Below are 14,766 nucleotides of genomic sequence, written 5' to 3'. Positions count from 1 at the left end.
CAGTTATATCCAGTTAAAAATATAATTATGCACTTCATTCATAAAGTAAAGGAATTTTTAAAATACAGTATTCATTGAAAACTACATAATTTCATAAAACTGAACTTTTATGAAATACATGAGAATATATTTATAAAGAGAGAAAATAAGAATTCCAAAATAAAGTATTAGAAATAAGAATCCCATCACTTACAAAAGAATTTATGTGTTGTTATGGATTAAATTTTTGAATAAAAATTGAAAGGTTGTGTCTTGAATTCCAATGAGTTTAAAAAAAAACAAGAACAAATTTTACTCCTATTTTCATTGTTTAGTAAAACATCACTTTCAAGTTTTAGTGATAGAATTTTCTATGATATGACATACTAGCTCAGTGACAAACATTTTCCCAACTTCAGAAGGCTAATAAGCATCAAAAATTAATCAACCTCATAGCTAATATCACCCAATTTAAACAATTTGAGATTAAGGGGTATGGACAGGGACCAAACAAAAAGAATCCACCTGCCAATTCAAGAGACGCACCTGGGTCAGGAAGGTCCTGCGGAGAAGGAAATGGCAACCCACTCCAGTGTTCTTGCCTGGAAAATTCCATAGACAGAGGAGCCTGGCCAGCTACAGTCCATGGGGTCACAAAGAGTCAGACATGACTAAGCATGAACACACGCACACCAAACAACTGCCAAAGATTTAAGGAAAAACAAGCTGTTTTTAGAGTTCAGTAAAACAGGTACTTCTATAATCTCTCTATGAAGACCTTTAAAATATTGGAAATATTGTTAACAATTAACTATAGAGCAATGATTGGAGAAATGATGACACAGCTACAGAAGATTATATAGACATTAATGATTATTTTTGTAGAACTTTAAAACCAAAGCAAATTTTCACAATGTAAAATTATGAAAGGAAATGTAGAATATAAAATTTATAAACACTATTATTTAGATTTTGTTAAATTCAGTTCAGTTCAGTCTCTCAGTCCTGTTCGACTCTTTGTGACCACATGAATCGTAGCACACCAGCCCTCCCTGTCCATCACCAACTCTCGGAGTTCACTCAAACTCATGTCCATTGAGTCGGTGATACCATCCAGCCATCTCATTCTCTGTCGTCCCCTTCTCCTCCTGCCCCCAATCCCTACCAGCATCAGGGTCTTTTCAGATGAGTCAACTCTTCCCATGAGGTGGCCAAAGTATGAGTTTCAGCTTTAGCATCAGTCCTTCTAATGAACACCCAGGATTGATCTCCTTTAGAATGAACTGGTTGGATCTCCTTGCTGTCCAAGGGACTCTCAAGAGTCTTCTCCAACACCACAGTTCAAAAGCATCAATTCTTCGGTGCTCAGCTTTCTTCATAGTCCAACTCTCACATCCATACATGACCACGGGAAAAACCATAGCCTTGACTAGACGGCCCTTTGTTGGCAAAGTAATGTCTCTGCCTTTTAATACTATCTAGGTCGGTCATAACTTTCCTTCCAAGGAGTAAGCATCTTTTTAATTTCATGGCTGCAATCAGCATCTACAGTGATTTTGGAGCCTAAAAAAATAAAGTCTGACACTGTTTCCCCATCTATTTCCCATGAAGTGATGGGACCAGATGCCATGATCTTTGTTTTCTGAATGTTGAGCTTCAAGCCAACTTTTTCACTCTCCTCTTTCACTTTCATCAAGAGGCTTTTTAGTTCCTCTTCACTTTCTGCCATAAGGGCAGAAATATGCCATAAATTTATATATGCCATAAATTACATATACTCGAATGAAAAGAAATAAATCAGTATAGAGTACATCATGAGGAACGCTGGGCTGGAAGAAGCACAAGCTGGAATCATGATTGCTGGGAGAAATATCAATAACCTCAGATATGCAGATGACACTACCCTTATGGCAGAAAGTGAAGAGGAACTCAAAAGCCTCTTGATGAAAGTGAAAGAGGAGAGTGAAAAGGTTGGCTTGAAGCTCAACATTCAGAAAACAAAGATCATGGCATCTGGTCCCATCACTTCATGGGAAATAGATGGAAAAACAGTGGAAACAGTGTCAGACTTTGTTTTTTTGGGCTCCAAAATCACTGCAGATGCTGATTGCAGCCATGAAATTAAAAGACGCTTGCTCCTTGGAAGGAAAGTTATGACCAACCTTGATAGTATATTAAAAAGCAGAGACATTACTTTGCCAACCAAGGTCCGTCTAGTCAAGGCAATGGTTTTTCCCGTGGTCATGTATGGATGTGAGAGTTGGACTGTGAAGAAGGCTGATCGCCGAAGAATCGATGCTTTTGAACTGTGGTGTTGGAGAAGACTCTTGAGAGTCCCTTGGACTGCAAGGAGATCCAACCAGTCCATTCTAAAGGAGATCAGTCCTGGATGTTCATTGGAGGGACTGATGCTAAAGCTGAAACTGCAATACTTTGGCCACCTCATGCGACGAGTTGACTCACTGGAAAAGACTCTGATGCTGGGAAAGGTTGGGGGCGGGAGGAGAAGGGGACGACGGAGAATGAGATGGCTGGATGGCATCACCGACTCTGTGGACATGAGTTTGAGTGTACTCCGGGAGTTGGTGATGGACAGGGAGGCCTGGCGTGCTGTGATTCATGGGGTCGCGGAGAGTCGGCCACGACTGAGCGACTGAACTGAACTGAACTGAACTGAACAGTGTGGGTGTTTCTGGGATGTGGATAATCTTTTCCTATCCTTCATGTATATGTGTTTTCCTAATATTCCACAATAATTGTAACTGGGGGGATTCAAAAGAAAGAGAATAAACAAAAGATAGTATTCCTAAAATACATAATCTGTATCTACATGGAATATTGAAATTTTAGGTAATTATTTTAAATAATTACTTGATATGACCCGCCTCTCTCTGTGAATTCCTTAGCCTGCTTCATGAAGAATATAATGTACTGCTATTTGCTTCCCTGCAGGTGTGTACTGATTATCCTGTCATGACCAACCAGAGTTGCCAGGAAGGCTTCATCTTGTTGGGTTTCTCAGACAGACCCAAGCTAGAGCAGATCCTTTTTGTGTTTGTCCTCATCTTCTACCTTGTGACTTTGGTGGGCAATGCTGTCATTATCCTCGTTTCACACTTAGACCCCAGCCTTCACACGCCCATGTACTTCTTCCTTACTAACTTGTCCTTCCTAGATCTTTGCTTTACCACCAGTTCTATCCCCCAGCTGCTCTTCAACTTAGGTGGCCCAGACAAGACCATCAGTTATGTGGGTTGTGCCATCCAGCTCTTCATGTTCCTGGGACTGGGTGGCACAGAATGTGTTCTCTTGGCTGTCATGGCTTATGACCGCTTCACTGCGATCTGCAAGCCCCTCCACTATTCTGTCCTCATGCACCCTCGGCTCTGTTGGAAGCTGGTGTCTGTGGCCTGGGGAGTTGGGCTTCTCAACTCCCTGGTTATGTCTCCAGTGACTATGAAGCTGCCACGATGCGGGAGATGCAGGGTGAAACATTTCCTATGTGAGATGCCGGCTCTGATAAAAATTGCCTGTGTGGATACAGTGGCTGTAGAAAGCACTGTTTTCATCTTATCAGTGATCATCGTTCTGGTGCCCCTGTCGCTCATCCTCATCTCTTATAGCTACATTGCCCTTGCAGTGCTGAGGATGAAGTCAGCGGCAGGAAGAAGGAAGGCTTTCAACACATGTGGGTCCCATCTCACTGTAGTCTCCTTGTTTTATGGGAATATTATCTACATGTATATGCAACCAGGAAATAATTCATCTCAGGACCAAGGGAAATTCCTTACCCTCTTCTACAACTTGGTGACTCCCATGTTGAACCCTGTTATCTATACACTGAGAAATAAGGATGTAAAGGGTGCACTCAGGAGACTTGTGTCTAGAAAGTAAGGTGACAGTGACTAGTTTTATGGTTGCTTCTTTTACTCAGTTAATAGAAATAAGTGAAGAGAAACTAAAAAGCCTCTTGAGGAAAGTGAAAGAGGAGAGTGAAAAGGTTGGCTTGAAGCTCAACATTCAGAAAACAAAGATCACGGCATCTGGTCCCATCACTTCATGGGAAATAGATGGGGAAACAGTGGAAACAGTGTCAGACTTTATTTTTTTAGGCTCCAAAATCACTGCGGATGCTGATTGCAGCCATGAAATTAAAAGACGCTTACTTCTTGGAAGGAAAGTTATGACCAACCTAGAGAGCATATTAAAAAGCACAGACATTACTTTTCCAACAAAGGTCCATCTAGTCAAGGCTGTGGTTTTTCCCGTGGTCATGTATGGATGTGAGAGTTGGACTGTGAAGAAAGCTGATCGCTGAAGAATTGATGCTTTTGAACTGTGGTGCTGGAGAAGACTCTTGAGAGTCCCTTGGACTGCAAGGAGATCCAACCAGTCCATTCTAAAGGAGATCAGTCCTGGGTGTTCATTGGAAGGACTAATGCTAAAGCTGAAACTGCAATACTTTGGCCACCTCATGGGAAGAGTTGACTCATCTGAAAAGACCCTGATGCTGGTAGGGATTGGGGGCAGGAGGAGAAGGGGATGACAGAGAATGAGATGGCTGGATGGTATCACCGACTCGATGGACATGAGTTTGAGTGAACTCCAAGAGTTGGTGATGGACAGGGAGGCCTGGCGTGCTGTGATTCACGTGGTCGCAAAGAGTCGAACACGACTGAGTGACTGAACTGAAAGTGAAAATTTTTAATTTATTTAAACATTTCTACCAACCCAATAAAAACCTCCAGGGATGGAATTTGGAAATATGTACTATAAAGGCCAAATATGATCCTGATTATATAATAGGTAAATTCAGGTAAAACTTAATTTTCAAAATATCTTATGTTTGACACTTCAAATCATCTTTTCTTTTTCTTTTCAGTTGTCCACATCTAACTGAAATCCAATAAAACAATCAGTTCATTCGCTCAGTCATGTCCGACTCTTTGCAACCCCATCAATCATTAAAACCATGAATCAATATATATAAAGACTTGTATCCAGAATATATCAAGAATGTGTACAAATAATGAAAAGACAAACAACTGAGTGAAAAGTGGGCAAAAAGCTAAAACCAGACTTTTCACAAAGTAAGATGTATGCAAGGCAAAAGACACATGATAAGGTGCTCGTTATTTTCATCTTCATGAAAATGAAAACCACAAGATGCCACTTTATAATCATTAAAATAACTAAATTAAAACATAAAATACCAAATATTAGTAAAGATGCAGAGCAACTGGTACCCTCATATGTTGCTCGTGAAGTATTGAGTGATTTAACTATTCTGGGAAAGTGTTTGGCTATCTTTTTAATAAAATTAAGCACATATCCTCTATGATTGAGTATTTACACTCTTGTGTATTTTCCTCAGAGAAATGAAAACAAATGTCCATAAAAAAGATTTGTATGAGAGAAATCTCACAGAGGTTTTGTTCATTACAGCACAAAACCAAAAACAATGCAAAAATCTACAATGAAAAACAATAGATAAAATGTGATAAGTGACCAAATGTAGTTCCATTCATCAAGGAAAATGAACAATCTATTGATCCATGAGGTCTATGGATGGACCTCAAAATTTTCTATTGCATGGAAAGTCAAAAACAAAAGCATGGATACCATATGATTCTAATTATATGAACTTCCAGGTAGTCAAAGACTAAACTAAGATAATGGAAAACAGAGCAGTGATTTTCTTTGGGGATTTTGACAAGGTGGGAACATGAAGGAATTTTTTAGGGTGATATAAACATGCTACATCTTGATTTAAGTGATTGTTACACAGATGTATAATTTGTCCAAAAAAAAACTACAGATTAATATCCCTTATAAACATTGATGCAAAAATTCAAAGCAAAGTTTTAACAAGCAGAATCCAATAATTGATATATAAATGAAAATATAATCAGATAGGGCTTATTCCAGGAATGCAGTTAACAGTTGAAAATCAGTCAGAGTAGTCTATGTCTATACCAGTCTGAATGTGTGCCTTATCTGACCTGAAAATCAATCAATGTATTTCACCATATTAACAAACTAAAAAAAGAAAAACCATGTGATCATCTGAATAGATGCAGAAAAAACATTTGATAATATTCAACATCTGATCCTGACAAAAATTCTCAGCAAACTAGTAATACAAATGACTTTCTTCAACGTTTTAAATGGCATTGATGAAAACATATATATATATATCAAAACATTAAATTATACTTTTTAAACATGTGAGGTTACTGTACATCAATTATACCTCAATAAAAGTGAAAATAAAAAATGGAAAAAGGAAGGGGGGGGGAAGAAAGAAGGAAGCAAGAAAAGAAGTGGAAAAGAAGGAAGTAAAGGAGAGAGGTAAGGAAAAAAATCATGCCACTGCTGATACTGCCATCTTTCCAAGATATGTGGTAATACTTTAAATTTCTTCAATTTCTACATTTTTTTTTTTTTTGCTTATTATATTGCTCAATTCAGGACCTGGAAGAATGGCACTTTAAAATTTCAAAAAATTTATGTGTGTTTATTATGACAATAGAAAGTATAATTTGTTCCACTGTGGATGGTGACTGAAGCCACAAAACTAAAATATGCTTGCTCCTTGGAAGAAAAGCTATGACAAACCTAGACAGTAGACTAAGAGCAGAGACATCACTTTGACGACAAAGATACACATAGTCAAAGGTATGTTTTTTCCAGTATTCATGTACAGATGTGAGAGTTAGACCACAAAGAAGAAAGAAGAAGGCTGAGGAGACAAAGAATTGATACTTTCAAATTGTGGTGCTGGAGAAGACTCTTGAGAGTCCCTTGGACAGCAAGGAGATCAAACCAGTCACTCCTAGAGGAAATCAACCCTGAATATTCATTGGAAGGACTGATACTGAAGCTCCAATATTTTGGCCACGTGATGCGAAGAGCTGACTTGTTGGAAAAGACTCTGATGCTGGGAAAGATTGAAGGCAGGAGGAGAAGCGGGTGACAGAGGATGAGACGGTTGGATAACATCACTGACTCATTGGACGTGAGTTTCAGCAGACTCCAGCAGATAATGAAGGACATGGACTGGCATGCTGCGGTCTATTGGGTCACAAAGAGTCAGACACGACTTAGAGACTGAACAACAACAACTTGTTCCATGGGGAACTTTAGTGTTGTAAGATTCTAACAAAAGCATACACCTACCACCTCCACGTTAACTATTTTTTCTTTTCAGTGTGACTTGCAGGAATAAACTATGGCCCAACATTCACTTGTGTGTATTTTGTACTTATTTCAGAAATCATAGAAATTGTATTATATGTAAGGATATCAGTTCAGTTCAGTCGCTCAGTCGTGTCCGACTCTCCGCGACCCTATGAATCACAGCACGCCAGGCCTCCCTGTCCATCACCAACTCCCGGAGTTCACTCAAACTTATGTCCACAGAGTCGGTGATGCCATCCAGCCATCTCATTCTCTGCCGTCCCCTTCTCCTCCCGCCCCCAACCTTTCCCAGCATCAGAGTCTTTTCCAGTGAGTCAACTCGTCGCATGAGGTGGCCAAAGTATTGCAGTTTCAGCTTTAGCATCAGTCCTTCCAATGAACACCCAGGATCGATCTCCTTTAGAATGGACTGGTTGGATCTCCTTGAGGTACAAGGGACTCTCAAGAGTCTTCTCCAACACTACAGTTCAAAAGCATCAATTCTTCGGCGATCAGCTTTCTTCACAGTCCAACTCTCACATCCATACATGACCACGGGAAAAACCATAGCCTTGACTATACGGACCTTGGTTGGCAAAGTAATGTCTCTGCTTTTTAATAAACTATCAAGGTTGGTAATAACTTTCCTTCCAAGGAGTAAGCATCTTTTAATTTCCTGGCTGCAATCAGCATCTGCAGTGATTTTGGAGCCCAAAAAAATAAAGTCTGACACTGTTTCCACTCTTTTTCCATCTATTTCCCATGAAGTGATGGGACCAGATGCCATGATCTTTGTTTTCTGAATGTTGAGCTTCAAGCCAACCTTTTCACTCTCCTCTTTCACTTTCCTCAAGAGACTTTTTAGTTCCTCTTCACTTTCTCCCATAAGGGTAGTGTCATCTGCATATCTGTTAGCATTGACTTATAAGACATCCAAGTCGGAAAATGAAAAATAGACTGTGATCCAAAGCAGCTTTCAGACATATTACTCATAAATTTCTAAGGGGAAAGTCACTGCCTATTCTAATATAATATAAAATGTCAAGCTTTTGTGGAAAAATCTGAATTGCATTCACATTTAAGTCATAACTGATTTTCTAAACGTACACATCAAACAGTTTTAATCCATACTTTTTTTCTCCTGGAGAAACAATGAAAAGCTCATATGTTCCACTACATTCATCACCTGCTCCTGATTCTACTAGAGGAAATAAAGACCTTTGTTTTCAAGTCTTGTGTCAGGGTTGTTAACACTTCAGCACTATGGATTACAACCAAATATCAATGTTCTTTTTAGGAAGCAAAGCCTATAGATCTCAAGGAATGCGAAAGTTAACTTGTCCAATAGCTTCTTATGTGATCAATTCCCATAAATGTCAAAAAAGTAAATAAATACCAAAAAACTCATTTTCTTTACCATAACATAAGCCCTCTACCTATAATTCCCTAACAAGTCTGCTGCTGCTGCGTCACTTCAGTCGTGTCCGACTCTGTGTGACCCCATACACAGAAGCCCACCAGGCTCCCCCCTCCCTGGGATTCTCCAGGCAAAACTTCTAAGTAATGTAGAGCTAAAGGAAACATATATTCTTCTACTAATCATCTTCAGAAAGAGTTAAGAGATTGACCTACAAGAGACTGCATGTGGAATGCATGCTTTGTAAATGTGAATATATGTATTTATGTGTGTGCAATAACACATTAACATATATTATTTATGTTATTAAATCCAAGTACAAGTCAAAATGTAGCATGTTGCAGCGTACACTACAAACTGAACTTGATCAGAGATCTAAGGGGCTAGAATGTTAGATTAAATTTTTCTAAGATGTTTATATTTATTATTCAGATTTTAGAACTGCAAGAGTTTATTTCATAGGGAGATAGTTGTTTGTGAAGCTTAGGGGAATAAAATCTTCTCAACCTTATGGACTGTAACCTCTAGGCTCCTCATCCCGTGGAATTCTCCATAATATCGGAGTGGGTAGCCATTCCCTTCTCCAGGGGATCTTCTCAACCCAGGGATCAAACCTGGTCTCCTGCACTGCAGATTCTTTACCATCTGAGCCACCAGGGAAGCCCATAATATATTTTTAATGTTATCAAGTTCAGTTCAGTTCAGTTCAGTTCAGTCGCTCAGTCGTGTCCGACTCTCCGCAAATCCAAGTATAAGTCAAAATGTAGCATGTTGTAGTACACACTACAAACTGAGCTTGATCAGGGATCTAAGGGCTAGAATGTCAGATTAAATTTTTCTAAGATGTTTATATTTATTATTCATAATTCAGAATTGTAAGAGTATTTCATAGGGAGATGGCTGCTTGTAAAGCTTAGGTGAACAGAATCTTTCAAAATTAATATGTACATTATTCTCTAAATTTTTTCCGGTAAATTTATTTGAGTAAGCATCTGCAGAACATGGGGATTCATGGAAATAAGGGACTATTTTTCATATTTTTAGAATATATATGGGGCCTTTACTAGATGTAAGATACAAAGGCCTCAACCAACTGATGCCTGAATCAAAGAATTTGTAAAATGGTATGAGGACAGTAATCTAAATATATTTTACTGTTTGAAATTTTGCTGAATTACTGTCAGTGAAATGTGTAGAATATGAAATAGAACTTAGGTCATGTACTATTCAGTTCAGACATGATAATGTTCTTAAAGGTCATTTTTAAAAAGGAAGAAGGTTAAAATGACCAACTCCCATGCCTCACATCAGCATTTTTCAGGCTATATGCAAAACTATATGTAAGTACTATCTGGTGTTATTACAGCTAGTGGCTGCCGCTGTCACTGGCAGCAGTGAGTCACACCCTTCACTCAGTGCTTCCTGTCTACAGCCTCCTCCAAAATAGATGTTACATAATATGGCTGCCACACTAGTGAAATCACAGTTGGGCCTAATTTCTGGATGGCTCTATCAGGATTGGTGTTAGAAAGTTTTTCTTTGAGCCTAAACGTTTTTTCACAGCTGCCGCCACCTATTTCTCTGAAAAAGCTAATGCATTCAACCCATGAACTTTATAATAAAGCTACAATCAAAATGCAAGAAAAAGTGATATCTCTTTAGCAATTGTCAGAAAACGCTAAAATACTAGTATTCCTTACAGTGCTTTTATTGGTTTCTTGCTTTTATTTTTATATTGGCTTTATTTTTTATTTTTATAATGGTTTCATGCTTTTATTTTTGCTGTACTTCATAGTATGTTCTTACATATCTCTTTGCAAGTAGAAATGGGATAATGTTCTCAAATAGGGTTGCAAATAATAAAAACCAGTGCAGCCTGTAGGGAAGGAAAAATTTTTCCTCCGCCATCTTAGGGTCCTGGCTGGGTCTGAAAATTAAACTGACAAAGACAGATAAACAGGAGAAAAGCATACAAATCTTATTGAACTTTTACATGTTCATAGGAGCTTTCACACGAGAATGAAAAACCCAAGAAGGGCAAACCAGTAAGCTGATACACCTTTTAGACAAAGAACCAATATATTTATGAAGAATTGACAAGACAAAGGGGTCTGGACTAGAGGTGGCCCAACTATAGCTAGGTAGTACTTATTTTCCTTAATAGGAATAAGAGTTAGTTTAACAAGGTTTGTTTGTAGATTCCTCTGGTGCCATCTCTGGGTTGATGAAAGTTTATATGAAAAGGAGAATGTGTACTGCTTTAGGCAGAAAATGGTGAGCTTTTTCAGCATTTACTGCTTCTTAGTTGATTTCAGCTCAAAATATTTTCTATGTTCTTTAGGTATATTTTGGGATGAGATATTCTGTATTAATTCAAACTGCTTAAATTTTTTTTTTAATGTAAATTCTCCAGGAACAGTGAATCATCATCTCTGGAGTTTGGAATGAATCCATTAACCAGGTTTGGAGCACTCATTTTTGTAAAAGAATGAAATGAAAAAGGGCTTCCCTGGTAATTCAGTGATAAAGAATCCACCTGCCAATACAGGAGACATGGGCTCAGTCCCTGGGTTGGCAAGATACCCTGGAGAAGGAAATGATAAGCCACCCCGGTATTCTTATCTGGCAAATTTCATGGAGCCTAGCGTCCTACATCTCATGGGGTCAGAGAGTTGGATATGACTGAACACCAATGCACCACACTGAAGTAAAGAAATTCCCTCAGAGTTATCAGAGGAAATTTTAGATGACTCTTGGGGGACACACACATATATCTAAAGAGCTCTGATGTTCAATTGCTTCCATTAAACTGTCCTTCTCAGCCATCATCTGGAGTCAGAGTCCTTCCAAAGTACCTTTTTCATCCTCCCTTCACATCCCTGTTCCTCAATGTACATATGAGGGGGTTGGTCATGGGGATAATGACAGTATAGAAGAGAGACATGAACTTGTCCTGATCCTGGGAATCACTGCGGCTGGGATGAAGATACACATTGATGGCTGTGCCAAAGAACAGGGAGACCACCGTGAGGTGGGATCCACATGTGCCAAACCCTCTTCTCTGCCCTGTAGTGGACTTGATTCTTAAGACCACCCTGACAACCCGACCATAGGAGAACATGATTAAGGCAACAGGTATGATAAGAATGGCAAGCCACTCCAGTACTATTGCCTAGAAAATCCCATGGATGGAGGAGCCTGGTGGGCTGCAGTCCGTGGGGTCGCTAGGGGTCGGACGCGACTGAGCGACTTCACTTTCACTTTTCACTTTCACACATTGGAGAAGGAAATGGCAACCCACTCCAGTGTTCTTGCCTGGAGGGTCCCAGGGACGGGGGAGCCTGGTGGGCTTCCGTCTATGGGGTCACACAGAGTCGGACACGACTGAAGTGACTTAGCAGCAGCATGATAAGAATGATGACACTGGCAAAGAAGATCTCATGCACATTCACAGTAGTGTCAACACAGGCAAGTTTGAGTAAAGGAGGATCTCACAAAGGAAGTGGGCTAATTTATTTCTCCCACAACGAGGTAAAAGGAAGACAAGCACTGTCTGCAATAAGGAGTTGGCAAAACCAATGATCCATGAAGCAGAAGCCATCAGGGCACACAGATGGGGCTGCATGATTACTGTGTAGAGAAGGGCCCTGCAAAAAGCTTCATAGCGGTCAAATGCCATGAATACTAACAGAAAGCATTCTGTGCATCTCAATCCCAGATAGATGAAGAAATGAGCTACATAGCCACCAAAGGAGATGGATTTGTCTGCTCTACTGAGATTAACCAGGAACTGGGGAACAATGTTGATGGTGGAGCGCAGATCCAGAAAGCTCAGGCTAGAAAGGAAAAAGTACATAGGGGTGTGAAGACATGGGTCCAAGTAGGACAATGGAATGATGGTTGTGTTTCCCAGAAAAGTGAAGATGTAGAAGATCAGAAGGACCACAAAGAGAATTTGTTCCAGTTGAGATCTGTCAGAGAAGCCCAGTAGGATAAACCCAGTGAAAAAATTTCCATTTTTCTGTTCCATCCAGTTTTCTGTTCCATCCTTTGTTAGCACATGGCTCCTGTCAAGACAAAGCATTTAAAATTTTTTAAAGTATCTTCCAAAAGGGGGAGGGCCAAGGGAGGTGGTAAATCTATCATGTTAAAAGACAGGGCCATGGGATTTTATATGCAACTATCTGGTTAGATGATGTATTCACTGAAATCGACATATATTATACCAATTTGGGGCTTCCCAGGTGGCATAGTGATAAAGAACCCATCTGCCAATGCAGGAGACAAGAGATCAAGGTTCACTCCCTAGGTTGGGAAGATCCCTTGGAGGAGGAAATGACTAAAATGACTTAGCATGGCATGGCATGGCATGGCATATCAACTTAATTCTACATAACCAAAAATAATGATATTGATGTTTAATATAAGAAAAATCAAATAGTAGACCTTGTGCTTCCATCCATCATAGAGACTAATGGATAAGAAAGCTTTGGTACATTTACACAATGGAGTATTACTCAGCCATTAAAAATAATACATTTGAATCAGTTCTAATGAGCTATGACATAATATCTGAAACTTTACTTGAACTTGGAGAGATTCCCACATTAAAAACACTACAAGTCTTTGGCATCATGCCAGACGGTACCCTTCAACTGTTAAAGGAAGCCCTCCCTCATCTACAGATTAATTGCTCCCATTTCACCACCATCGCCAGGCCGACCACTGGCAACAAGAAGACCCAAGAGATATGGGGCATCAAATGCCAGCTGTCACTGGAGAAGCCCAGTTGTCTATGAAGCCTCTGTTCACTGGAGAAGCCCAGTTGTCTATGAAGCCTCTGTTGCAAGATGGTGTCTCCTCTTTTCTTTGAACAGAGCAAGTAAGCAGGAACCCCAACTGTGGAGAGCTCAGCTATTTTTATTCTTGGTTTTCTGTTGCCTTCCTTCTACAAGTATATTAGAGAACCATTGGAGACAGAAAACTATGAAGTGTTGCTTTTTAGAAATGACTATGAAAGCTTTTATCACTGCTATACCTTTAAGAGCCTAAGCGCTATACTTTTTGAAATTTTAGGGAGAGTGAGCCTATAATTTCCAGATACCTTAAACAGCAAAATTTGAATCACGTCTTTCCAAGTGCCATTCTTCATAAATCTATTTAGAATCAAGCTTAAAAATCATCACCAGCAAATCATTTTTGTAGCCTTTTGAACTTTCTTCTATTTAATTTTTCAGCACTGCTTTATTATAAGACATAGGTTGCAAAAAATAATAAGCTATTTGTATTGTAAGCTGAAAAGAATGAGAATCATAGAGTAGATTTGCAGCAATCTCTTCTGAGGATAGCAAGAAAAATAGACATTTCAACTGTGCCTTTAGATTTGCAGTCAGTTTGATGAAAACAGATAGCCCCAGGTCATTCACCTTAAAACCTAAATAAAGAAACAAGCAATCGGCCAACCAGAGGTATAGAATTGGTACAGAATTTGAAGACTCAAGAGACAGTTTTCTATAACAGGTTAACCTGGGGTATCCTCTAACGCACATTAATGAAGTCTCCTTTTTGTACAGTTGGGAAGGTCCCCTGGAGGAGGAAATGGCAACCCACTCCAGTATTTTTGCTAGAGAATCCCATGGACAGAGGAGCCTGGCGGGCTACAGTCCATGGGGTCACAAAAAGTTGGACACGACTGAGCGACTAATACTAATGAGGTGGATGAAACTGGAGCCTATTATACAGAGTGAAGTAAGCCAGAAATAAAAACACCAATACAGTATACTAACACATATACATGGAATTTAGAAAAATGGTAATGATAACCCTGTATACGAGACAGCAAAAGAGACACAGGTGTATAGAACAGTCTTTGGGACTCTGTGGGAGAGGGTGAGGGTGGGATGATTTGGGAGAAAGGCATTGAAACACGTATATTATCATATGTGAAACGAATCACCAGTCCAGATTCAAAGCATGATACAGGATGCTCGGGGCTGGTGCACGGGGATGACCCAGAGGGAGGATAAGGCGAGGAGGGAGGTGGGAGGGGGGTTCAAGAAGGGGAACACACATACACCCGGGGCGGATTCATGTCAATGTATGGCAAAACCAACCAATATAATATTGTAAAGTAATTCAGTTCAGTTCAGTTGCTCAGTCATGTCCGACTCTCCGTGACCCCATGAATCACA

At 39.6% G+C, this 14,766-nt stretch overlaps 1 protein-coding gene and 1 pseudogene across 2 annotated transcripts; one reads left to right on the top strand and one right to left on the bottom strand.

The window, feature by feature from the left end:
• The first annotated feature begins 555 nt into the window (after positions 1-555).
• On the top strand, positions 556-3,873 carry LOC129543255 (olfactory receptor 2W3-like). 2 transcript variants are annotated; one of them, XM_088831479.1, is made up of 2 exons: positions 556-573; positions 2,965-3,873. In XM_088831479.1, the coding sequence occupies exons 1-2, from the start codon at positions 556-558 to the stop codon at positions 3,871-3,873; spliced, it is 927 nt and encodes a 308-aa protein (XP_088687605.1). The 2 variants fall into 2 exon arrangements, with proteins under 2 accessions (XP_088687605.1, XP_055262289.2); XM_055406314.2 differs by lacking the exon at positions 556-573 and having other exon boundaries at positions 2,953-3,873.
• Positions 3,874-11,400: 7,527 nt separating this feature from the next.
• On the bottom strand, positions 11,401-12,605 carry LOC129543852 (olfactory receptor 2B8-like; annotated as a pseudogene).
• Positions 12,606-14,766: the final 2,161 nt, after the last annotated feature.

This window comes from Moschus berezovskii, chromosome 23, assembly GCF_049115385.1.
Source record: "Moschus berezovskii isolate FMDL1 chromosome 23, NW_MosBer_1.0, whole genome shotgun sequence".
Lineage (NCBI taxonomy): Eukaryota > Metazoa > Chordata > Mammalia > Artiodactyla > Moschidae > Moschus > Moschus berezovskii.
The sequence above is the reverse complement of the archived record's forward strand: the minus strand, read 5'-3'. Positions and strand labels throughout refer to the sequence as shown.